General features: G+C 44.2%; 1 protein-coding gene across 3 annotated transcripts in view; it reads left to right on the forward strand.

Moving 5' to 3' along the window:
• dym (dymeclin) overlaps window positions 1–27,915 on the forward strand; it is a 327,900-nt gene that overhangs the window by 71,115 nt on the left and 228,870 nt on the right. For all 3 annotated transcript variants that reach the window (XM_033033648.1, XM_033033656.1, XM_033033666.1), the window contains 2 exons: window positions 7,678–7,750; window positions 17,904–18,029. In XM_033033648.1, coding sequence (XP_032889539.1) covers window positions 7,678–7,750; window positions 17,904–18,029 — 199 coding nt within the window. The remainder of the gene's footprint in view (window positions 1–7,677; window positions 7,751–17,903; window positions 18,030–27,915) is intronic.

The following is a 27,915-nucleotide window of genomic DNA, read 5'->3' on the forward strand; positions in this document are numbered from 1 at the left end:
TCATTCCAACCCCCCGCCCGCCCGCTCCAACCCCACCCCCCCGTTCTCAAAATGTTCTGCAGATCGGGAGGTCACCGGAGGTCACAGCCTGAAATTCCTCCGTTGAGTAAGGCAAGGCAGCGCCTTTACCACCTCAGGCAATTGAGGAAATTCAGAGTGTTTCCGAGGATCCTCCAGTGCTTCTACGCAGCGGCGGTGGAAAGCATCTTGTCCGGGAACATTACCATCTGGTTTGGGAATTGCTCTGCCAAGGACAAGAAGGCTCTGCAGAGAGTAGTGCGTTCGGCCGAACGCACTATGGGAACTTCACTTGCCCCCCTGCAGGAACTATACATCAGGAGGTGCAACTCCAGAGCCAACAATATCATGAGAGACCCCTTCCACCCCTGCAACGGACTGTTCCAGCTGCTACGGTCAGGCAAACGCCTCCGTTGCCATGCGGTGAGAACGGAGAGGTTGAGAAGGCGTTTCTTCCCAGAGGCCATTCGGACTGTAAACGCCTATCTCACCAGGGACTAACTCTACTGAACGTTTTTCCTTACATTATTTATTATGTAAAAGAATATGTGTGTTATGATTGTGTTTATAGTTTGTTTGGTTGTTTGGTTGTTTGTCTTTTGCACAAAAGTCCGCGAGCATTGCCACTTTCATTTCACTGCACATCTCGTATGTGTATGTGACAAATAAACTTGACTTGACTTGACTTGACTTATCTGTTTTGTAGTAAATGCCTACTATATTCTGTGTGCTGAAGCAAAGCAAGAATTTCATTGTCCTATACATGGACACATGACAATAAATTCACTTGAACTTGAACTATTCTTGTGTTTATCTAAAAGCCTCTTCAAGGCTACTATAACATTTTTTGTTTAGTTTAGAGATACAGCATGGAAACAGGCCCTTCGGCCTACCGAGTCTGTGCTGACCAGCGATCCCTGCACATTAGCACTACCCTACATACACTAGGGAAATTTTTCACGCTATACCAAACCAATTAACCTACAAACCTGTACAGCTGCGAAGTGTGGGAAGTAACCGAAGATCTCGGAAAAAACCCACACGGTCACGGGGAGAACGTACAAACTCCATACAGACAACACCCGTAGTTGGGATCGAACCCGGATCTCAGTCGCTACAAGCGCTGTAAACATAGAAACATAGAAAATAGGTGCAGGAGTCGGCCATTCGGCCCTTCGAGCCTGCACCGCCATTCATGGCTGATCATCCAACTCAGTATCCTGTACCTGCTTTCTCTCCATACCCCCTGATCCCTTTAGCCACAAGGGCCACATCTAACTCCCTCTTAAACATAGCCAATGAACTGGTCTCAACTACCTTCTGTGGCAGAGAATTCCACAGATTCACCATTGTCTGTGTGAAAAATGTTTTTCTCATCTCGGTCCTGAAAACTTCCCCCTTATCCTTAAACTGTGACCCCTTGTTCTGGACTTCAGACTCCAACATCGGGAACAATCTTCCTGCATCTAGCCTGTCCAACCCCTTAAGAATTTAGTAAGTTTCGAAAAGATCCCCCCTCAATCTTCTAAATTCTAGCGAGTACAAGCCGAGTCTATCCAGTCTTTCTTCATATGAAAGTCCTGCAATCCCAGGAATCAGTCTGGTGAACCTTCTCTATACTCCCTCTATGGCAAGAATGTCTTTCCTCAGATTAGGAGACCAAAACTACACAATACTCCAGGTGTGGTCTCACCAAGGCCCTGTACAACTGCAGTCGAACCTCCCTGCTCCTTTACTCAAATCCTTTTGCTATGAATGCTAACATACCATTCGCTTTCTTCACTGCCTGCTGCACCTGCATGCCTACTTTCAATGACTGGTGTACCATGACACCCAGGTCTCGTTGCATCTCCCCTTTTCCTAATCGGCCACCATTCAGATAACAGTCTACTTTCCTGTTTTTGCCACCAAAGTGGATAACCTCACATTTATCCACATTATACTGCATCTGCCATGCATTTGCCCACTCACCCAACCTATCGAAGTCACTTGCAGCCTCCTAGCATCCTCCTCACAGCTAACACTGCCCCCCAGCTTCGTGTCATCCGCAAACTTGGAGATGTTGCATTCAATTCCCTCGTCCAAATCATTAATATATATTGTAAATAGCTAGGGTCCCAGCACTGAGCCTTGTGGTACCTCACTAGTCACTGCCTGCCATTCTGAAAAGGACCCGTTTACTCCTACTCTTTGCTTCCTGTTTGCCAGCCAGTTCTCTATCCACGTCAATACTGAACCCCCAATACCGTGTGCTTTAAGTTTGCATACTAATCTCTGATGTGGGACCTTGTCGAAAGCCTTCTGAAAGTCCACATATAACACATCCATTGGTTCTCCCTTATCTACTCTACTAGTTACATCCTCGAAAAATTCTATAAGATTCGTCAGACATGATTTACCTTTCATAAATCCATGCTGACTTAGTCCAATAGTTTCACCACTTTCCAAATGTGCTGCTATCTTTAATAACTGACTCTAGTAGTTTCCCCACTACCGGTATTAGACTAACTGGTCTGTAATTCCCCGTTTTCTCACTCCCTCCCTTTTTAAAAAGTGGGGTTACATTAGCTATCCTCCAATCCTCAGGAACTACTACAGAATCTAAAGAGTTTTGAAAAATTATCACTAAAGCATCCACCATTTCTGGGGCTACTTCCTTAAGTACTCTGGGATGTAGCCTATCTGGCCTTGGGGATTTATCGGCTTTTAATGCATTCAATTTACCTAACACCACTTCCCGACTAACCTGAATTTCACTCAGTTCCTCCATCTCATTTGACCCCCGGTCCCCTGCTATTTCCGGCAGATTCTTTATGTCTTCCTTAGTGAAGACGGAACCAAAGTAGTTATTCAATTGATCTGCCATGTCCTTGTTCCCCATGATCAATTCACCTGTTTCTGACTGCAAGGGACCTACATTTGTTTTAACTAATCTTTTTCTCTTCACATATCTATAAAAACATTTGCAGTCAGTTTTTATGTTCCGTGCCAGTTTTCTTTCATAATCTATTTTCCTTTCCTAATTAAGCCCTTTGTCCTCCTCTGCTGGACTCTGAATTTCTCCCAGTCCTTTGGTAGGCTGCTTTTCCTGGCAATTTTTTTTTGTTTTGATACTATCCCTGATTTCCCTTGTTATCCACGGATGCACTACCTTCCCTGATTTATTCTTTTGCCAAACTGGGATGAACAATTGTTGTAGTTCATCCATGCAGTCTTTAAATGCCTTCCATTGCATATCCACCGTCAACCCTTTGAGAATTAATTGCCAGTCTATCTTTGCCAATTCACGTCTCATACCCTCAAAGTTTCCTTTCTTTAAGTTCAGAACCCTTGTTTCTGAATTAACTATGTCACTCTTCATCCCAATGAAGAACCCAACCATATTATGGTCACTCTTGCCCAAGGGGCCACGCACAACAAGACTGCTAACTAACCCTTCCTCATTACTCAATACCCAGTCTAGAATGGCCTGCTCTCTCGCTGGTACCTCTACATGTTGGTTTAGAAAACTATCCCGCATACATTCCAAGAAATCCTCTTCCTCAGCACCCCTGCCAATTTGATTCACCCTATCTATATGTAGATTGAAGTCGCTCATTATAACTGTTTTACCTTTGTTGCACGCATTTCTAATTTCCTATTTGATGCCATCCCCCAACTCCACTACTACCGTTAGGTGGCCTGTACACAACTCCCACTAGCGTTTTCTGCCCCTTAGTGTTTCGCAGCTCTACCCATATCGATTCCACATCCTCCAAACTAATGTCCTTCCTTTCTATTGCGTTAATCTCCTCTCTAACCAGCAACGCTACCAAACCTCCTTTTCCTTTCTGTCTATCCCTCCTGAATATTGAATATCCCTGGATGTTCAGCTCCCAGCCTTGGTCACCCTGGAGCCATGTCTCCGTGATCCCAACTATATCATATTCATTAATAACTATCTGCACATTCAACTCATCCACCTTATTACGAATACTCCTTGCATTGAGATACAAAGCCTTCAGGCTTGTTTTTACAACTCTTACCCCTTATACAATTATGTTGAAAAGTGTCCCTATTTGATTTTTGCCCTGGATTTGTCTGCCTGCCACTTTTACTTTTCACCTTGCTACCTATTCTACCCTCATTTTACACCCCTTTGTCTCTCTGCTCATGCTCCCATCCCCCTGCCACATTTGTTTAAATCTTCCCCGACAGCACTAGCAAACACTCCCCCAAGGACATTGGTTCCATTCCAGCCCAGGTGCAGACCGTCCTGTTTGTAATGGTTCCACCTCCCCCAGAACTGGTTCCAATGCCCTAGAAATTTGAATCCCTCCCCCTTGCACCATTTTTCAAGCCACGTATTAATCTGCAATATCCTCCTATTTCTACTCTGACTAGCACGTGGCACTGGTAGTAATCCAGAGATTATTACCTTTGAGGTCCTACTTTTAAGTTTATCTCCTAGCTCCCTAAATTCACCTTGTAGGACCTCACCCCAGTTTTTACCTATATCGTTGGTGCCAATGTGCACCCTCCCCCTCCAGAATGTTCTGCAGCCACTCAGTGACATCCCTGACACTTGCACCAGGGAGGCAACATACCACCCTGGAGTCTCGTTTGCGGCCGCAGAAACGCCTATCTATTTCCCTTACAAATGAATCCCCTATTATTATAGCCCTTCCACTCTTTTTCCTCCCCTCCTGTGCCGCAGAGCCACCCACGGTGCCATGAACTTGGCTGCTGCTGCCTTCCCCTGATGTGCCATCTCCCCCAACAGTATCCAAAATGGTATATCTGTTTCGGAGGGAGATGACCGCATGGGACTCCTGCACTACCTGCCTACTGCTACGCTGGCTAGTGGCCACCAGTTCCCTTTCTGTCCGCTTAACTTTTACCTGCGGTGTGGCCAACTCACACGACTTTCTCAGCATCGTGGATGCTCCAGTATGAATCCAACTGCAGCTCCAATCGTTCAATGCGGTCTGCCTGGAGCTGCAGCTGGACACACTTCCTGCACACGTAGTCACCAGGGACACCGACCATATCCCTGATCTCCCACATGTAGCAGGATGAGCAATGCATGGGGCCGATCTCAACTGACATGGCTTGCCTCCAAATTAAATCAACTCACTCCCACTATAAAAATCATAACCCTTTAAACTGTACCTTTACTAAAAAGCACTGTACCCTTAACTCACTAAACCCTTAACTCACTGAACCCTTAACTCACTGAACCCTTAACTCACCGAACCCTTAACTCACTGTACCCTTAACTCATTGAACCCTTATCTAAAAAGTACGAACAGAAAGCAGAAATACAAACCTGGGGTTACTCCCAGTCAGCTGCTTCTCCTAGTCCACTTCCACCAATCAGCGGCTTCCTCCAGACCACCTCTTTTGAAGTGTGATGGAACGTTACAGAGTGAGCGCGCCTCCTGCTCCAAACACTCCTGGGCCTCTGTGAAACAAAGCCCCGCACTCCGTTTTAAACTCACCGCCCGGACGCTGCACCAGCCGTTCCAACCGCTCCTGAGTCCCTTGACTCCACGAGCCCCTAGAGCTCTATCTAACTCTCTCTTAAATCCATCCAATGACTTGGCCTCCACTGCCCTCTGTGGCAGGGAATTCCATAAATTCAAACTCTCTGGGTGAAAAAGGTTTTTCTCACCTCAGTCTTAAATGGCCTATCCTTGACTGGTGTACAAGGACGCCCAGGTCTCGCTGCACCTCCTCCTTACCTAACCTAACCCCATTGAGATAATAATCTGCCCCCTTGTTTTTGCCGCCAAAGTGGATAACCTCACATTTATCTATATTATACTGCATCTGCCACGCATCTGCCCACTCACTCAACCTGTCCAGGTCACCCTGCAACCTTCTAACATCCTCTTCACAGTTCACACTGCCACCCAGCTTTGTGTCATCCGCAAACTTGCTAGTGTTGCTCCTAATTCCCTCTTCCAAATCATTAATATATATGGTAAACGGTTGCGGCCCCAACACCGAGCCTTGCGGCACTCCACTCGCCACTGCCTGCCATTCTGAAAAGGACCCGTTCACTCCTACTCTTTGCTTCCGGTCTGCCAACCAATTTTCTATCCATGTCAACAGCCTACCCCCAATACCATGTGCTCTAATTTTAGTCACCAGTCTCCCATGCGGGACCTTATCAAAAGCTTTCTGAAAGTCTAGATACACTACATCCACTGGCACCCCTAAATCCATTTTACTTGTTACATCCTCAAAAAATTCCAGAAGATTAGTCAAGCATGATTTCCCTTTCATAAATCCATGTTGACTTGGACTAATCCTTTTACTGCTATCCAAATGCCCCATTATTACCTCTTTAATAATTGACTCCAGCATCTTTCCCACCACCGAAGTCAGGCTAACTGGTCTGTAATTCTATGTTTTCTCTCTCGCTCCTTTCTTGAAAAGTGGGATAACATTAGCTATCCTCCAATCCACAGGAATTGATCCTGAATCTATTGAACATTGGAAACATAGAAACATAGAAAATAGGTGCAGGAGTAGGCCATTCGGCCCTTCGAGCCTGCACCGCCATTCAATATGATCATGGCTGATCATCCAACTCAGTATCCTGTACCTGCCTTCTCTCCATACCCCCTGATCCCTTTAGCCACAAGGGCCACATCTAACTCCCTCTTAAATATAGCCAATGAACTGGCCTCAACTACCTTCTGTGGCAGAGAATTCCACAGAGAAAATGATCACCAATGCGTCCACTATTTCTAGAGCCACCTCCCTGAGGACCCAGGGATGCAGACCATCAGGTCCAGGGGATTTATCATCCTTCAGTCCCATTAGCCTACCGAATACTATTTCTCGCTTAACGAAAATTACTTTCAGTTCCTCTACCCCCTTAGATCCTCTGTCCTCCAGTACATCTGGGAGATTGTTTGTGTCTTCCTTAGTGAAGACAGATAAGAAGTACCTATTCAACTCTTCTGCCATTTCCTTGTTGCCCATAATAATTTCACCCGTGTCTGCCTTCAAGGGACCCACATTTGACTTTGCTACTCTTTTTCCCTTAACATATCTAAAGAAGCTTTTACTGTCCTTTATATTCCTGGCCAGCTTCCCTTCGTACTTCATCTTTTCAACCCATATTGACCGTTTTGTTTCCTTCTGTTGTCCTATGAAAGTTTCCCAATCCCTGTCTTCCGGCTACTCTTTGCTGTGTTATACATCTTTTCTTTTAGTTTTATTCTATCCCTAACTTCTCTTGTCAGCCACGGTTGCCTCCTACTCCCCTTAGAATCTTTCTTCCTTTTCTTCATGCTGGAAGGCAGCAACTCTGCCGTTGTGCCACCATGCCGCCCCATTTCATATCTGATTCATATCACCCCTGGAGCATGTTCTACCACTACCACTCTGTGCAAAACAAACTTGCCATGCACATCTCCTTTTAAACATTCCTCCTCTCACCTTATAACTCTGCCTGCTAGTAATTGACATTTCCACACTGGGAAAAAGGTTCTGATTATCGACCCCAATCTATGCCCTTCAGACTTATGCTTTCTGGGTGAAAGTGAAGGGGAATGAAAATGGGGAGTTTGCAAGTTTAATATTTCATATCATACATCACTGTAACTGCATATCAAGTAACTGCAGTTCCCACATTTGTCTATTTAAATCTTTTGTTTTTTGCAGGGTCTGAGCCAGAAGATCTCCTGGAGGGATTGATATGCAGCCTCGTACATCTCATTATTGAAATGCCTTTGTTGTAAGTTTTTTTGCTATTATATTTATCTCAATCCATTTAGTTTTGTTTAAAATGTATTTGATATTTAGTAATGTTCATAAATTCTAGCTAATTGATTTTACTTTTTCGCCATGCTGTTTATTGCTGATTGTGGTGGATGCATTGGGTTAGCACATCAGATTCTTGCTCCTAGAATCAAGATTCAAGTTTAACCTAGAACAACACCACCTCTACTGTAACTGATAACACCCTTGCCTTCGATAGAATGTTCCGTTTCCTAATTTTTACTTAAGTATAGACATCAAACAGGCACATTGAATTGGTGCTGTACTGCCTTAGTGGCATTAAACCTAGGTCCTGTCTGTCTTCCCAGATGTCATTCGTAGTGTCCAGAATAATATCCACTCTTAAAAATGAATGAATTGAATGACGGTATACTTTATTGTCACATGTGACAAGTCACAGTGAAATTCTTTGCTTGCGTACCCGAGGAATGCAAATAGTCGCTACATAAAGGGCGCTTACAAAGGTACAAAGTATCTGTGCCGGGTCGCCCTTTGTTCTCCCTCCCCCCCTCCCTCTTCCTCCCCCTCCCTCACGGCGGTTCCCCCACGGCGGTTCCTCATTTGTCTCTTCCCTCGGCAGCGTTGTCCTCACTTCCATATGGCCCGTCCTCGTCTGTCGGTCCGCGCAAAAATGGATCACAAAGAAGTCAATTGAACAAAAGTCTTTTTGTTTGAATGACAAAAGTCATTTAAATAAAAAATAGTAAACCCTAGTTATTACAGACTATGGGGAGGGGGAGGACGTGGGGGCAGGGGAACTGTGTCCGTTATTGCAGATTGTCCGCTATAACTAAGTAATCCAAGAGGTGGTTTTGGAAGATCTAAGATCCTCAAAACTGGCGCTTGTGGCAGAAACGGGAAAGAAAGTCGTGTTCTTTGATTTGGCCTAGTTTAATGGTCGGTTTGGCCCATCGAGTCCATACCGACCATCAATCACCCGTTCACACTCGTTCGATGTTATCCCATTTTTGCACACACTCCCAGCACACTAGATAAATAGTCTCCTGCCACACAGAGGCAAATTAACTTGCAAACCCGGGTCTCTTTGAGATGTGGGAGAAAGCCGCAGCAGTCACAGTAGTACACAGGCAGCACTCGAGGTCAGGACTCGGATCTCTGGCACTGGGAAGAAGCGGATCTACCTGTGTCACTCAGCAGATGGACAAATCTGATTCATCAAGCCACAGGTTCCAGAATTAACGGTGTTTCTCTGTCACTCCCTGCTCCAGGGGTGAGAGGCCATCCTCCAACTTCAACATTAAAAAATGATCAGCCAACTCGAGTTCATCAAACTGCAAGCCTTGATATTATTTGTGTCCAAAGTGAACGGGATGTTCAGGCCGAGTGATCGCTCCACCAGTAATGAGGAGGGAATCCTTTCAGCCCATCTTTAATTCCCTTCCCCCCCCCCTCCTCTTATAAAGAGGTCTGTAAAAAAGAGGGCTGGGCTTACTGTACTCAGCAGTTTAGGCTGCATCTTTGGGAAGAGAGAGTCAGGTTTTGAGGTAGTTGACTTTCAGTGACTGGTGTACAAGGACACCCAGATCTCACTGTACCTCCCCCTTAAGTTAGGTAAGGGGGAGGTACAGCGAGACCTGGGTGTCCTTGTACAGCAGGCAGTGAAGAAAGCTAATGGAATGTTGGCCTTCATAACAAGGAGATTTCAGTATAGGAGTAAAGATGTTCTTCTGCAGTTGTATAGGGCTCTGGTAAGACCACATCTGGAGTATTGTGTACAGTTTTGGTCTCCTAATTTGAGGAAGAACATCATTGTGATTGAGGCAGTGCAGCATAGGTTCACGAGATTGATCCCTGGGATGGCGGGACTGTCATATGAGGAAAGATTGAAAAGACTAGGCTTGTATTCAGGGGAGGACATTTTTTTAAAATGTCAGTTTGGTGATAAATTTTAGTAAAGATCTCGGGTAATAATAGACCAAATTTATTGGGGGTTTGATTTTTGAAATCATAAGGAAAATATCTACCAGAAGATGTTAAAAAAATCACTGTTATTCGAATGTCAGCAGCTGGGCAGCGGTCAGATTTTAAAAAAAAGGTCAGATTGGTCAACAATTTTAATGAAAAAGTCAGGAAAATAATGTACCAAAGGTACAGAGGAGTGGATTTCTAGAGATACGTTTCAAAGGCAAAATAACACACACACACACACACACACACACACACACACACACACACACACACACACACACACACACACACACACACACACACACACACACACACACACACACACAAACAGTTTTAATAGTTACTAGACCAAGTGCAGACCCGTTGGGTCTGTTCCCCCAACGTGCGGTTGCGGGGGGGCAGGAGGGGGGGGGGGGGCAGCATGTGGCGTCACACACACTAACTACCACCCCGCACACACGCTTACTACCCCCCTTGATGTTATATTAATATTATTAATTTGCTCCTTTTACCCCACAACCACCCTATCCACTGGCGCATAGCCCCCAACTCGCAGACGCGTCTAGAGAGCGGGGAGGCGGTAGAGAGTGAGGCCAGAGAGAGAATGGGGAGAGACAGAGAGAGAGAGGGGCAGAGACAGAAGGGCAAGAGACAGAGGGAGAAGGGGGTGGAGGGGAGGTGGAGAGGATGGGTGGGTGAGGGGGGAGGGTGGGGGAGGAGGGGAGATGGGGAGGGGGAGATGGGAAGAGAGTGGGGAGTCGAACATGGAGAGTGGGAGTGTGATGACATATGTAAATGAGCCATTGTGATTGGACATCTGTGAGATGGCACTGTGACATGCAGCAGTTTGATTTTAGTGCCGTTTAGATCTTAAAAATTGAGTTTTGTGATTGCTGGGCACCTCATCTTGTGCTAGTATGAAGTCTTACCTTGTTGGTAGTGTCTCTTCAGAATTTAGAGAGATTTCTGTCGAATTTGTTCCAAAATTGTGCATTTTGCTTGTCTTCCTCATTTAGGTTTCTCTTGTAGGCACGCATTGCCACTGGTACAATAGACCTGATTATTTTCTGCTTGGATGCCACCCAAGGTCATTCTTCACCTACACTCACATGAATTGGATGTGGAGGACCACACGTGCTGGCCCTCTGTACCTGTGACTTGTTAGAGAGTTTTCTGCAGTAACTGGGCACGGGCAACATTGTGCTGAGACCCAGTACCTGAAATTGACCTTTGACAGAATGCAAAGTTAGGGCCAGGACTCGGTCTTCTTTCAGATCGTCTGCTGAATTTAAGAATATTTAAATATCTGTGACGTTCAGAAACATTTAACTTTTTTTTTAAAGGAAATAATGAAAAATGGCTTCCTTTAATGATTGTGCCATTACCTGCAAGTCAAGGATCCCTTTCAAAATCAGTGCAGAATATTGTTGAAGTGAAGAGATCTCCATTGCTAGGTCTGACAATGTGGCTAGCATAGTGACAGATCTAAATACATCTTTTGCTTTGAAAATCTCAAATATGCCATTCCACTGTGTGTGTGCAGAGGTCACAGAGAGGTGTAAGATTAATAGAATTATGGTGGACAGGGATTTCAACTTTCCCAGTATTAACTGGGATTGCATCAATGTGAAAGGTTTTAACTGAGGTTAAGTTTTTAAAGTGCATCCAGGAAACCATTTTAATATGAGGATAGTCCTAATAGAGAATCACATAATATTTAGGAATGTAGCCAGGCAAGGAGGGGTGGGGAGTCAGTAGAAGAGCATTTTGGTTATTGGGACCATAACTACCTTGAAGGTGGAAAAGGATAAGAATGAACTGAATATTAAGATCGTGAATTGGGGGAAGGCCAATTTCAGTATCATGAAATTGAATCTGGAAAAACTATATTCGGAGCTAATGGGCCTACAAATGGGAGTCAATCAAAATTGAATTAGTGAGAGTTGAGGCCCAATCTGATCCCGAACAACTTGCTTCAAGGAGCCCAGGATGAAAAGAGATATTGAGAGTAAAAAAGGAAGCATGCCACAAGTATAGTAAAATACCAGTGGGGAAGGCTTTACAAAATATCACTGGAGAACACGAACAAATATTTTAAAGAACCGTATGTATATTAAAGGCAAGAAGAGAAATGGAAATAGTAGGTTTGTGGACCAACGGGGCAGTCTGTCTATGGAGCCAGATAATGTAAGTGAGGTATTAAATTAATACTTCTAATCTGCATTCACTGAGGAGAAGGGCATCGTACAGTGATTAACTAATAACATGTTTGATCCGAATTTAGTAGTACGCGAGTCCATTCTGCTCTGGTACAAACTCATCCATCAAAGAAACTGTTAGTGTAAATGGACCTGCACTGGTTTAATGGTTTGTCAATGCTTTCTTCTTCCCATTCTAGAAGTACTGTATCCTTTCAGAGTAAATAAATTCTAATAATTGACTAATTTTGAGCTTGGAGGCCTCAATCACTATGGTAACCTAGATTGACATGTACTGCCAACAGAGGAAAGGCTTTTCTCTCTTTAAACAAGCATCATTTCCTGTTTCTTATCAAATATTATTTGATGTTTAACACTTGGAGGCAACCAAATCCCTTGCTTCAACTCGTAGTTAACCTTTTACTCTAGTAATTGGCCTTCAGGAAGGATGACCATAAAGTCTGGTTCCTGTGTGATTTTGTAAATTTATTTATTTAGAATTACTCCTTTGGCATCATTCTGCAATTGTACACATGTTTCTTCATTAACCTTTGAAACTGGAAACAAAGAAAACTCTGCTTTGGGAAGTGCTTGATGCATTGATGATATGGAAGTTAGACGACAGTGTTTGATTGTTGAAGCAAAAATATGTGTGTTTTGTTTTATTACTCTCTAAGCTTAGCTTGATCAGCCATTATTTTAACTTTTTTAACAGAATTATGATAATACTCCTTCTTCAGCCATTGCAGCAAGGGGATAATTTTGAAGTGTATCCAGTTTAAAGCCCTTTTTATGGCAGTTTTGTACTGATAGATTCACTAGCCTTTGACACGAGACTTTGGGCAGTTGATGGCAACCACAGATTTATTTTGCAGGGGCCCCATCTATGCTGGCCTTTTTGTTGGTTATGTTGAACAGTCCTTGTTCCAAACATACACTGGCACCACTGCTCAACACTTACTCCTCTACGTCAGCCTCTTATCGGGCTGCCTCCTGCACTCGTGTAGAACTCGTTGATTTTATTAACTTTACCACTAACTTCCACCATGTGCTCAAATTCACTTGGACTATCCCTGACACCTCTCACCTCTGTCTTGATCTCTCTGTCTCCATTACCAATGGACAGACTAACAATTGGCATCCACTATATACCCACTGATCCACATCTTATCTGGACTACACCTCCTCCCACCCTGCCTCTATTCTCAATTTCTCTGCATCTGCCACATCTACACCCAAGATGAGACTTTCCACTCTAGAACATCACAGATGTAAGCTCCCCGTTGGATTGCAACCTTGTTGTGGTCGAGGAGCTTGTTTGTCTCAGTGATCCATAGAGCTATGCCAGCAGGAGATTTGTCTCCTGTTAGGGTTTCCCATGCTGGACAGGTAGAGGCGAGACGAAGAGCAATCCACTGGTCCTCCAGGTTGGAGGTTGAGCACAGGGCTAACAACCCTGTCTCGTAAAACAAATATGTTACGGAAACAGCAACTGAAGGAATCAACACTACTGAGTGGAGGACCTTCGTTGCTGCCCTAGTTCAAGTGAGTTTATTGTCATGTGTCCCTGTATAGGACAATGAAATTCTTGCTTTGCTTAAGCACACAGAAAATAGTAGGCATTTACTACAAAACAGATAAATGTGTCCATATACCATGATATAAATATATACACACATGAATAAATAAACTGATAGTGCAAATAACAGAAAGTGGTTGGTAATAATCAGAGTTTTGTCCGAGCCAGGTTTAATAGCCTGATGGCTGAGGGGAAGTAACTATTCCTGAACCTGGTTGTTGCAGTCTTCAGGCTCCTGTACCTTCTACCTGAAGGTAGCAGGGAGATGAGTGTGTGGCCAGGATGGTGTGGGTCTTTGATGATACTGCCAGCCTTTTTGAGGCAGCGACTGCGATAAATCCCCTCGATGGAAGGAAGGTCAGAGCCGATGATGGACTGGGCAGTGTTTACTACTTTTTGTAGTCTTCTACTTTCCAGGGCGCTCAAATTGCCGAACCAAGCCACGATGCAACCGGTCAGCATGCTCTCGACTGTGCACCTGTAGAAGTTAGAGAGAGTCTTCCTTGACAATCCGACTCTCCGTAATCTTCTCAGGAAGTAGAGGCGCTGATGTGCTTTTTTGATGATTGCATTAGTGTTCTCGGACCAGGAAAGATCTTCAGAGATGTGCACGCCCAGGAATTTGAAGCTCTTGACCCTTTCAACCATCGACCCGTTGATATAAATGGGGCTGTGGTTCCCCCTCCTACTCCTTCCAAAGTCCACAATCAGTTCCTTGGTTTTGCTGGTTTTGAGGGCCAGGTTATTGCGCTGGCACCATATGGACAGTTGCTCGATCTCTCTTCTGTACTCTGACTCATCCCCATCAATGATACGCCCCACAATAGTGGTGTCGTCAGCGAACTTGATGATGGAGTTCGCACTGTGGTTCGCTACGCAGTCATGGGTATAGATTGAGTACAGCAGGGGGCTGAGCACGCAGCCTTGAGGTGCTCCCGTGCTGATTGTTATTGAGGCTGACACATTTCCACCAATACGAACAGACTGTGGTCTGTGGACGAGGAAGTCAAGGATCCAGTTGCAGAGGGATGCGCAGAGACCCAGTTCTGCGAGTTTGGTAACCAGTTTGGAGGGGATGATTGTGTTAAATGCCGAGCTGTAATCAATGAATAACAGCCTGACATATGAGTTTTTGTTGTCCAAGTGGTCCAGTGCGGAGTGGAGGGCCAGCGAGATCGCATCCACCGTTGATCTGTTGTGGCGGTACGCGAACTGCAGTGGGTCCAGGTTTTTGTCGATGTAGGAGTTGATTTGCTCCATGATCAACCTCTCAAAGCACTTCATCACCACCGGCGTTAGTGCCACTGGTCGATAGTCATTGAGGCATGTCACCTTACTCTTCTTGGGCACCGGTATAATTGATGCCCTTTTAAAGCAGGTGGGGACCTCAGACCTCAGAAGTGAGAGGTTGAAAATGTCCGTAAAAACTCCCGCCAGTTGGTCTGCACAGGTTTTTAGAACACGACCGGGTATACCATCAGGACCAGGTGCTTTTCGGGGGTTCACCCCTCTGAAGGATTTCCTGACATCGGCCTCTGTGACTGAGACTGAAATGACATCGCAGCGAATGCCAGGAGGCATAATAGGCACTGACTGACTGGCATCACAGATGTCTTCTTTCTTTAGAAACCATGGTTCCCCCCCTGCTGTTGTGGAGGGATCCCTCACAGACCTCTCTGTGTCCCGTAGTTCTGCTCTCGTTTGATCCTCTTCCTAGACGGAACATGGATCTTGATCCCCTGGTCCATATCTTTCATCTGACCATCTCTGTATCAAACACGTTGTTTTTAGATGTTTCCACCATTTTAAACATGATCCCACCACCAGTCACATTTTCCCTCCCCCACCCCTTTCTGCTTTCCGCAGAAACTCGCTCCCTCCGCAACTCCTTGATTCACCCATCTCCTTTCGCCCAAACCACCCCTGGAAGTGCTAGAGATGTAACATGGCCCTTTATTTCCTCTGTCATATCCATCCAAGAATCCCAGCAGCCATTCCAGGAGAGACAGAGGTTCACATGCTCCTCCTCCAACCTCATCTGCTGCATTTGGTGCAGTCCTCTTCCCACTCAACTCCTCTTCCCATTCTCATTCCGACCTTTCTGTCCTGTGCCTCCTCCTTTGTTAGAATGAGGCCACATGCAAAACAGAAGAACAGCACCTTATATTCCACTTGGGTAACTTCCAACCCAAAGGTGTGAGCATTGAACTCTCCAATTTGATGCAACTCAGCTACTACAACCCCACTCCCCCTCTGCTTTCCACCTCTCTTCCCTCTGCCCCACCTGGATGTGCACCCATTTCTCCAACTATCCCCCTCCCATTCCCGTAACGTGTCCCCTTCCATATATACCTTTTTCTGGCAAAATTCTCACCTTATCTCACAGCCTTTGTCTTCTTCCCCCTCTGGCCTTTGTACACCCACCTGCCAATTAAAACCCACCTCCCCAATATCCACCTATCACTTGCCTGATGTTATCGTGCCCTCACCTCTCTTCCAGCTTTCTCTCCCTTACAATAATCAGCTTGAAGAAGTGTCCCAATCCGAGACATCACCAATCCACGTTCTCCAGAGATGCTGCCTGACTTGCTGTGTTACTCCAGCACTTTGTATCTTTTTAAAATAAACCAGCATCTGCAGTTCCTTGTGTCTACACATGCATTTTGCTGGATTCAATAATGATAACAGCTGAGAAAATCAAATAAGCAATAATATAGCTGAAAATCAATTTAAAATCGCTTAATTATGTGCAGGAAAGAACTGCAGATGCTGGTTTAAATTGCAGGTAGACACAAAATGCTGGAGTAACTAAGCAGGGCAGGCAGCATCTCTGGAGAGAAGGAATGGGTGATGTTTCGAATCGAGACCCTGCTTCAGACTCATTATGTATATATTATGTGCTATATGTGCTGATGGATTGAACGATATTCTATACTGATCATGTCAAAGGTTGAGACACAATGAACTACAGATAAAGGTTCACAAAAAAAGGCACAAAGTGCTGGAGTAACCCCGCAGATGTGGCAGCATCTCTGGAGATCCAAGAAAGACAATGTTTCGGGTCATGTCCCTCATTCAGACTCATTGGAGAGAGATGGGGAAGTTCTTAAAAATAGGCATGTCTTGAGATTTTGCAGTCGATTTTGGAAAGAGGAGTAGAACTAATTTTAAGTCATAGCTTTAAGATGAAAGAGGCAAAGTTTTAAGATGTGCACCCTTTTCATACAAAGGGTGGTGGATGTATGGAACAAGCTGTCAGAAGAGCTAGTTCAGGGAGGGATTATCCCAACATTTAAGAAGCAGTTAGACAGGCACATGGATAGGACAGGTTTGGAGGGATATGGACCAAATGCTTGCAGGTGGGACTAATGTAGCTGGGACATGTTGGTCGGTGTGGGCAAGTTGGGCCGAAGGGCCTGTTTCCACACAGTATGACTAATCTGAAGAAAGGTCCAAATCCGAAATGTCGCCTATCCATATTCTTCAGAGATTACCGAGTTACTCCAGCACTTTGTGTTATTTATGTCAATGTCAGATCTTTGCAATTCCCTAATCTTCTCCACTTTCTCCTATCCTTGGTAATGTTAACAATCCACTCTTTTTCAGGAAACTGGTGGCAAATATAGTGTATACATTTATTCTATTATTGAAGGAAACTGTCAATAATCATTGGAAATCATACATAAATGAATAAAATTGAAATGTTATGAGAATTACAAGAAGTTTAATGAAAAACCAAAAGAGAGAATAAGAGAAGAGTGCGATAAGTGTATGTGGAAGATCAAACAACTGCATTCATATCTGAATCATATGTTATTGGATATTGAAATAAGGATATTGACGAAGTAAACCCTGAATTGGATCAGAATGAAATGTGTGATATGATGGATAAAGGTAACATTTTGGTTGTTAATTAAACTAAGAAAGGTAGTCTATTCTCCCAGGATGCATCTCATAGGCAATGACTATAACGCTGTAATCCAGTGATAATTACATCTTCTTCTTGCGTATGGCGTGCACAGCCTAAAGTTGTAGGACAACTTGTGCTAATTGATCTTATTTGATTGTGCTTGCCGGGTTGATTGCGTTCGTCGAAACAGGGCGGACCACGTGAAGGTTGCAATCTTCACCCCGATAATTACATAAGCGACCTCGACTACAATCTATTTCCAATTTTTCTTGCATGGTTAATGTCAATTACATTCCTCTTGCTGCTGGATTTGATAAACATTGCTGTGTTAAAATATACCAGTTGTCTTGCTCTAAATAATACAATCAATGCTTTATCAGTTGAAAAGTGAAATTGAGCTATCTGTTTTCCCTTTAATGGGTTTTGATGGTTAATGTAAATTTACTTACAACAAACTTCTGCTGATTTAAACTTGTTTTGTTTTTGCTTGCAGAGATATTACATATAGCATTCTTCTTGAATCTGTGACCACACTTTTAGTTCTACTGTCGTACCAACTATTCCAGAAAGAGATCATTCGGGAGAGTGTAATATACAATTATTTAATGCAAGGACAATGGTATGTAATTTTTATTCAAACTTTTTAAATTAACTTCTAAGATCTAGCTTAAAAGAATTGTATCAGTCTGAGCGGTAAATTTTCCACTCTGATCTTGAAACCAATATTAATCTATTAGAGGAAATTGAGCAAAATAACCATGTATCCAGAAGGGCACATTCTTAAAATGGTGGAAACCATTCCTTTTTTTGGTGCCTGAACTAAGAATATTCAGGATTGCAAATAAAAAGGCCAAATTATATTCTAGGTTTTAAAAAACAATTTTGAAGTAAGGACTTGCCTACGAATCTATCCCAGATTTTGTTTGGACCATGTTTTTGTGCCTGAAAAAATTCAATTTTAGCGACAACCATAAAGAAAGTCAAGAGTGTTTAATTGTCACGTGTACTCTCAACAGAGCAATGCAAAGGAAAGAACTGCAGATGCTGGTTTAAATCGACACAAAATGCTAGAATAACTCAGCGGGACAGACAGCATCTCTGGATCATCCCATTCCTTCTTGCAATGCAATTCTTACTTGCTGCAGCTTGCAAATGCAATAGGCCCAACAGGCCTGCAAATGCACTAACACACAGATAAATATATAATAATCAAAAATACAATTAGTTATCCACGATACCAGGTATACATAATAGTGCAAAATCCGAAGTCCGTAGTGCAATCAAAGACAGTCTTTTGAAGATCAGAACAATGATAGGAAGTGAGATAATTGTTTTATGATGAGATAGAGACGTGCTTAATCTAGGAAAAGCAATATAAAAATAAAATATCATGGATACTGGAAATCTGAATTAAAACAGAAAATTATGAAAATAATAGATCAGGAATATCTAAAGGAGACTGGTTAAAGTTATCAGCTTTTTAGAATATTCCAGTCAGTTATATTCCAATGAAGCAACACTTGTGTGGCCATTAACTTGATAACAAAGACCTTTGACCTTATGATTACTACAAAAAGCATAAAGGGAGGCCAGAAAAATAAGGATGCAAAAAATCTAAATATAAAATGCATCACCAGATCACTTAATTTGGTCAGGCACAAGGAACCGCAGATGTTGGTTCACCAAAACACAAGGTGCTAAGCATTTGGGAGGGCACTGGACCACAATTTAAACAGCACTCTTTAAACATTCTTTAACTGTATATGCGGAAAGATAGCACTGCATTGCTTGAGAAAGCAATTCATTTTTTCATGCATTTTATTTTTAATCACAAAATGCCAGATATTTTTGCAATAAATCTGCAGTAAACTTCCTCATACTCATCTCAGTTGGATAGGCTCCTTATTTTTGTATATAATGTTTGCAGTAGATGGTGCTAGACGTTAGCTAGGTAAATGGCAAGTTGGTGCTGAAGAGCCTGTGTCCGTGCTGTATGACTCTTTGACTTATTCATTGATATTATTGTCATCTATTCAATGCTCTTGCCACTATCTGCAGGATACTTTAATGTCCTTAATCCACTATGCAGATGGTTATATCTATCTAATCTTTCTATACTATTAAAAGTCTTGTCTTGTTTGTCTGTCATCACATGGAACTACTCCAAAACGGTATACAATAACATTTTTGCAGAATCTTACTCGGCTTTTTCCCGTGGTCGTTAGTATCAAGTTTCTTCACATTTCATGTTATATTTCACAAGTGATTGATATTTAAAGTTTTTAAAAAAGCAAACGTTTTAAAATAGTAACTGCCTGTGAGTGGGAGACTTTTCTAGCAGCTTCCAATGATGATGTCACAATCAAAGATCTTAGAGCAGAGCAAGATAGGCCACTCCTGCGAAATACAATGGGCTGACGTGTAGTACGCTACGGAGGGGATCCTGGGCATTTTTCACCGCCCATTTTAGTAACCGGAGCCTACCTGACCCGACCCAACTCGCAGTGTAATCAATTTTGCGGGGCAACAGTTTGTGTGTGTGATATAGGGTTAGATTCATAATTCTGTCAGTTCATACTTCTTGTCAAGAATAAAATTTGACTCTGGTAATTGTCTTTTTTAATGTTTTTTAAATCATTTCTTTTTAAATGGCTCACAAGCAGTGTTTGAGTTGATTTTGTAGTAACCGGAACCTACCCGACCCGGCCCGATTCGCAGGGTAATTGACATTGCGGGGGAAGTTTTTGTGTGTGATATAGGGTTAGATTCATAATTCTGTTAATTCTTGTTAAAGAATAAAATGTTTATAAACACACATACATGAATGTGATATAAATGTATATAATCATATAACACACACAATTATATTTCTTCTGATCCAATGATGAACTTTATTTCAGACTAGACAAGGGACATTAAATAAGAAACATTGTAAACCTCCCCGCAACTTCACAAACATTAGGCCTTATCCCACCCCTCAACTCTCCCCCCCCCCCCCCCCCCCCCCGGCACTCCCTCGCCTGCCCCCACACTACAATGTCTCCCCCCCTCCTATGCCCCTCTCCCCGCTGCCCCGGGCCCTGCACCCCCTCTCCCCGGGCCGCTCACTCCCTCTCCCCGCTGCCCCGGGCCGCGCACCCCCTCTCCCCGGGCCGCGCGCCCCCTCTCCCCGAACCGCGCACTCCCTCTCCCCGCTGCCCCGGGCCGCTCACTCCCTCTCCCGCTGCCCCAGGCCCCACACTCCCTCTCCCCGGGCCGCACACTCCCGCTGCCCTGGGCCCCACACTCCCTCTCCCCGGGCCGCACACTCCCTCTCCCCGCTGCCCCGGGCCGCACACTCCCTCTCCCCGCTGCCCCGGGCCGCGCACTCCCTCTCCCGCTGCCCCGAGCCGCGCACTCCCTCTCCCGCTGCCCCGGGCCCCACACTCCCTCTCCCCGGGCCGCACACTCCCGCTGCCCTGGGCCCCACACTCCCTCTCCCCGGGCCGCACACTCCCTCTCCCCGCTGCCCCGGGCCGCGCACTCCCTCTCCCGCTGCCCCGAGCCGCACACTCCCTCTCCCCGCTGCCCCGGGCCGCACACTCCCTCTCCCCGCTGCCCCGGGCCGCACACTCCCTCTCCCGCTGACCCGGGCCCCACACTCCCTCTCCCGCTGCCCCGGGCCGCACACTCCCTCTCCCGCTGCCCCGGGCCGCACACTCCCTCTTCCGCTGCCCCGGGCCGCACACTCCCTCTCCCCGCTGCGGAAACAAAGATCCGATCTTTGGCCGGAAGCAAGATGGCGGAACAAGATGGCGGAGCAAGACGGCGGAACAAGATGGCGGGGGCTGGTTTCTAAAATGGGTCCTATAATCACCCATGAATCTGCCCATGAGCGTACTACACGTTTGCGTGAGAGTAACCCATCTTGCTCTGCTCTAAGATCTTTGGTCACAATGGCATCTCACAGTCGTCCAATCACAATGGAATCTCATTTACACAAGCTGCCATGAAGATTCCGACAACGACAATTACATCACAATGTGATCTCTGCTGCCAATACACAAGCTGTGAGAGTTGACGGAGTGGGGGATGGGAGGAGAAGAAATGTTATTTAAACATTGTTTTTAGTGGGGGAGTGCGAAAGGGGAGAGGTGAGGGAGGGAGTGACTGAGGGTAGGGAAAAGGAGAGGGAGGGAGATGTGACAGAGAGACACTGGGATCAGCAGCTTCAAGGGGAGTAAGGAGAGAGTGAGATTTTTGTCGTCCCTCCCCCCACGTGGGAAGGATTGATTGCGTTGGGGGAACGGATTGCGTTGGGGGAACGGGTGAGTGGTGGAAACGGGATGCGTTAGGGAAATGGGTGAGTGGTGGAATATTGCATTGGTGAAACGGGGCCCAACGGATCAGGGAGGGGAGAGGGGTTACGGAGGATGGGAGGGAGTGACTGAGGGTAGGGGAAAGGAGAGGGAGGGAGAGGTGAAGGGGGGAGGGGAGGAGGTGAGGGGGGAGAAGTGTGAAGAGGAGGGGGAGGGAATTTTGGGGATGATGAAATGAGCCGCGCCTGCGTAATTGGGGGCTATGGTTGAGTGGTGGAATATTGCGTTGGGCAAACGCGTTACGTTGGGGGAATGGGTGAATGGTGGAATATTGGGTTGGGGGAACGGAGCCCAACGGGTCCCACTTGGTCTAATAATAACATAAAATGCTGAAAGTAATTCAGCAGGTCAGGCAGCATCTCCGGAGGACATGGATAGGTGCTGCTTTGGGACGGGACCCGTCAGACTCTTGAGCTTTCTTTGTAAACCAGCATCTGCAGTTCCTGGTGTCTCCTGGTTGCAATAAAACTTTGGATTCTTCAGGCACATCCATTAAATCGACCTCAATTTAGAAGACTATGTAAACCTTATTTGTGCCAACGTTTTATCTGCTTGTGATGATGGTCATACAATTTTTAAGTAAAAGGAGTCTATTTTCATTGAGCACAGCATTATTAATAAACAAATTGTCTCAAATTCTTAATTGTTCTATGCTGCTAAAGATGATTGACCATATTATAATATTAATGTATTTATGGTACTGTGTGTGATCCTTGATAATGGTGTGAAATAACTAATTGACAAAGTGTGGTTGAGACATCACAATTGATCTTAATGCTGACAGAAATTGTATGGAAATAAAATGATGGACTCCATTCTTTGCTGCCACCCAATGGACACCCACTGGTGTCCGCTTGTATGTGTTTGAGATTGGCTTCTGCTTTGACTCTGAACGCCTGAATATCCTGCCAATATTTAAATGCCATGTTGATGCATGAAAATTAAAATTTGGCTGAGCTAACGGAGTGATGCTGGACCTGTAAATTACTGACAAAAGACTTATTTTGTGATAAACATACAAAATAGGTGCAGGAGGAGGCCATTCGGCCCTTCGAGCCAGCACCGCCATTCATTGTGATCATGGCTGATCGTCCCCTATCAATAATCCGTGCCTGCCTTCTCCCCATATATCCCTTGACTCCACTAGCCCCTAGAGCTCTATCTAACTCTCTCTTAAATCCATCCAGTGATTTGGCCTCCACTGCCCTCTGTGACAGGGAATTCCATAAATTCGCAACTCTCTGGGTGAAAAAGTTTTTTCTCACCGCAGTCTTAAATGACCTCCCCTTTATTCTAAGACTGTGTCCCCTGGTTCTCGACTCACCCAACATTGGGAACATTTTTCCTGCATCTAGTTTGTCCAGTCCTTTTATAATTTTATATGTTTCTATAAGATCCCCCTCATCCTTCTAAACTCCAGTGAATACAAGCCTAGTCTTTTCAATCTTTCCTCATATGACAGTCCCGCCATCCCAGGGATCAATCTCGTGAACCTACGCTGCACTGCCTCAATCACAAGGATGTCCTTCCTCAAATTAGGAGACCAAAACTGTACACAATACTCCAGATGTGGTCTCACCAGAGCCCTATACAACTGCAGAAGAACCTCTCTATTCCTATACTGAAATCCTCTTGTTATGAAGGCCAACATTCCATTAGCTTTCTTCACGACCTGCTGTACCTGCACGCCAACTTTCAGTGACCGGTGTACAAGGACACCCAGGTATCGCTGTACCTCCCACTTACCTAACCTAACCCCGTTGAGATAATAATCTACCCCCTTGTTTTTTCCGCCAGAGTATTGTGTACAGTTTTGGTCTCCTAATCTGAGGAAAGACATTCTTGCCATAGAGGGAGTGCAGAGAAGGTTCACCAGACTGATTCCTGGGATGTCAGGACTTTCATATGAAGAAAGACTGGATAGACTCGGCTTGTACTCGCTAGAATTTAGAAGATTGAGGGGGGATCTTATAGAAACTTACAAAATTCTTAAGGGGTTGGACAGGCTAGATGCAGGAAGATTGTTCCCGATGTTAGGGAAGTCCAGAACAAGGGGTCACAGTTTAAGGATAAGGGGGAAATCTTTTAGGACCGAGATGAGAAAAACATTTTTCACACAGAGAGTGGTGAATCTCTGGAATTCTCTGCCACAGAAGGTAGTTGAGGCCAGTTCATTGGCTATATTTAAGAGGGAGTTAGATGTGGCCCTTGTGGCTAAAGGTATCAGGGGGTATGGAGAGAAGGCAGGTACAGGATACTGAGTTGGATGATCAGCCATGATCATATTGAATGGCGGTGCAGGCTCGAAGGGCCGAAAGGCCTACTCCTGCACCTATTTTATATGTTTCTATGTTATCTATATTATACTGCATCTGCCCACTCACTCAACCTGATTTGTATTAGCTTTAATTTCATTTTTGTTTCTTTCTCTCTTGCTTTCATGTCTCCTCTTCAGTCCTCTTTCTTTGCACTTTTTCTACACTATCCATTGCTTCATGATTTCAAAAGCGAGTTTAGCTCATGATTTGCTTGAAGTTCTTGATCACTCAATTAGAGTCAAGCTTCTGACAGAGAAGTTCTCCAGAGATACTGCCTGACCTGCTGAGTTACACCTGTGCTTTGTGTCTCTTTTTGTTAACTTTGTTAAACTTCCTTGTTTCTACTTCTGGCAGAGAATGTTTCACAGTGGAGTTTCCCATTTTTAACACTTTGGGGTGGGTAAATAGCACTCTGACTTTCTTTTGCATGTGTGTTAGAATTGGCTATAATTCAGCAGAAACAATCACATAAATGCAATGGCTTCAAGACCAAATCAGAGGTGAAGCATTCTGAGGCAAGTGACTAATTGCCTAAGACCTTAATGCTTATCCACTAACTGCATGGCACTAATCAGGAATGTGATGGAAACTTCTCCGCTTACACGGATGAGTGCAACTCCAATAATACTCAACACCATCCAGTTCAAAGTAATGCATTTGATTAGCACCTCAGCAATATTCATATTGGCAGTAACGTCTAGCAATTTGCTCGAGCCACTTATTTAGGCCACTCTGACAACATATCCCAAATCAGCCACTTCTACCACTCAAAACAACAAAGGCATCAGGAATTTGGGGATGCCATCTTCAGTAGTTCCTTCATAGTTACATACCATCAAGGTTTGGAAGTATGTCTGCAGTCATACATTGTTGCTGGGTCAAATCGTGGAACATCCTACCCAGAGGCGCTTGGGAGAGCATCTTCATCAGAAAGCCTGAAGCAATTTAAGAATTTGGTTTACCACCACCACCATAAGGGTGATTAGAATGGGCAATAACTGCAATACTGCAATGCCCAGATCCTGAAAAAAAGAAAGCAGTAATTCTGTGATTTGCGAATTTTCACTCAGGTACCATGGACTGTTTTGGGCACCTCGTTTTGATTTACGAAGCTATGAATTACACATATGAAAACGCTGTACTGCAATGACCACTATGCATTTTGCCTAGGGTGGGAATGGAAGAATGGCTGTTGGTGAAAAACAATAGGTGGGTTTGGAAGCCAGTTTTTAGAACTGTGTCATTTGAATATCATAAAACAAATCTACTGTGCCTTTTGAAATAGCTTGCATTGTGGCGGCCTGAGCCATTTTGGTATCGAACCGTCGTTGGTTGGGCTGGACTCTCGTGTGGACCAGGCGTGATCTGGGCTGGCCAATCACGCGGTCAGGGTGGCGGGCCATCAAGCGGTTGGAATTCAAAGGCGGCAGTTGGAATAGGAAGGACTGGTGGTTGGAGTGGAACTCGATGCTCGCGAGCGACGGCTCGGTAGTAGTAAAATATTAACTTGATGCGCGCGGAACTGACGGGCTGTATCGGTTAATTATTAAACAGAGTGTTTACACAACGCGTGGACGTCTACAGCATGTTGTTTTATTATAACCACAAATCCTTGTCTTGTTGGAACATAAGGATCTCTATTAAAGTTTTATGGTGTGTGAGTGATATGCACAAAGATTATTAGTTGTTAAAGCTTAAACACGAGCAGTGGCCAAATTGCAGATTCAATTTTTTTTTACAAAATGTCAGTATCGAATATTTATTTTGACATGGGATGGATCACGCAGACAGTCTTATTCTGTGTTGTGGTAGGATAGAAAAAATAGTGGCTAGGGAGGACAAGAATTTATAGTGACTTACTTTATCAGCACTTATAACCAATCACCAGAGATAGATTTCATTTTTTTTCAATTATTTTGGTTTGGGAGGAGTATTTATTCTGCAATTCCATTCATTTTTCCATAATGAATAAGCTTGGTATCCTTGGCAATGGTACCGATTATTCTGCTGATTTATTGTCTGAATTTATTTTTTAAAGTATTTAACCATTAACATTAAATACCATGTCGTTTACTGAATGTTTTTGAAGCTAGATTTTACATTGAACCTTATGTAAGAACATTTGCGACTGAAACTGCAGAATACTTAAACTAACTGTGCCACATCTTCCCATTCCCACAGCATTGATATATTAGCTTGTACATTATGAAAGAGATATTTTGAATGTTAAACTATTCTTAAATGCAAGCTTTACCCATCTGAGATTTATAGGACTTTGCTTAAGCCACAATTAGAGTAGTTTGGTCACCTCAATCCGGGAAGGATGCGGAGGCTATGGAAAGGGTTCAGAGGAGGTTTACCAGAATGCTAGATTTTTCAACCAGCATCTGCGGTTCCTGTTTCTACCTTTTACCAGAATGCTACCTGGATTAGAGGGTAATTAGAGGGTAATAAAGATGTCAACATTACTGAATTAATTAATAATACCCAAGCTATGCCATAATTTATCTATGGATTAAAACTGGTTCATTATATGTAATCTTGGTAAAATTTGCTATGTGTTATATTTGCTATTTTATTTGCCAATCCTGTTAGGCAAAACACTGGTTAAACAGGTCCTCTTTGGCAACAATTAACCATAGAAGCATCTGGAAGGATACTTAGTGATTTGTGTGCTGATCATCAGCTTAAAGTTGTGGGGCATGTCACATGGCGTTACAAGCTGCTGTGGATCAGTGTAACTTGGAGTGGAAGCTCTTGGCATTGTCTTATTTTTGACTGTGTCAGTCATGTGGAATTAATTCATTGAAAGGAAGGTAACTAGATCAACACTTTCACAACTCAAAAAGTATGTAACTGTCAGCCCTAACTTCCAAATAAAAGTCATGAGCTATTACTTAAATGTTTTTTTAGGACTGATCATTCTGAAATTTAGATACTTCCAGCTTTGGAATTTCCACAGTTGATGGATGAGCAGAATGAACTTGAAGCATGATCTAATATCCTCCTTATGTTTAGCATTGTTTGCATAGCAACAGAAAATGGTCACTATATAGGTATTTACAGATGTTTAATGCAATGTTTCACATTTAAGTTAAACTACTTTATTCTTTTAAGATTAGTTTTCCAAAATTGCATTTGCTGGATGATTTGTAAATAATTCTGAAATATAATATTATGCGAATAAAGCTCAAAACAATTCAAAGGTTCAAAGGTCAGTTGTTGTCACGTGTACCAATTAAGGTACAGTGAAACTTGAATTACCATACAGCCATACTTTAAAAAAAGCAACAAACACAACTACATAAAAGTTCACATAAACATCCACCACAGCGGATTCCCCACATTCCTCACTGTGATGGAAGGCAATAAAGTCTTCTTCCTCTTTATTCTCCCGTGGTCGGGGCAGTCAAACCATTCGCAGTTGGGGCGATCGAAGCTCCCGCAGACGGCGATCGAAGCCCCCATGTCGGGGCGATGGAAGCTCCCGCAGCCGGCGACCAAAGCCCTCGCTTCAGGGCAATCGAAGCTCCCGCGTCGGGGTGATCAAAGCTCCCGTGATCGGGGCGGTCGAAGCTCCTGTGGCATGGAGCTCCCGAAGTCGGTCTCTAACCAGAGACCTCGAGCTTTACTATGTTAAGTCTGCAGGCTCCAGTGGTTGGAGTTCCCCGACAGGGATAGCCAGCTCCACGATGTTAAGTCCTGCAGGCTCCTGCAGTTGGAGCTCCCTGAGTCGGTCTCCAGCAGAGGCTGCCAGCTGCTCGATGTTAGGCCGTAGTGCGGACGGAGATATGATACGCAAAAAAAAATGCATCTCCGTCGAGGTAAG

Source organism: Amblyraja radiata, chromosome 1 (genome assembly GCF_010909765.2).
Source record: "Amblyraja radiata isolate CabotCenter1 chromosome 1, sAmbRad1.1.pri, whole genome shotgun sequence".
In the NCBI taxonomy this organism is placed as follows: domain Eukaryota; kingdom Metazoa; phylum Chordata; class Chondrichthyes; order Rajiformes; family Rajidae; genus Amblyraja; species Amblyraja radiata.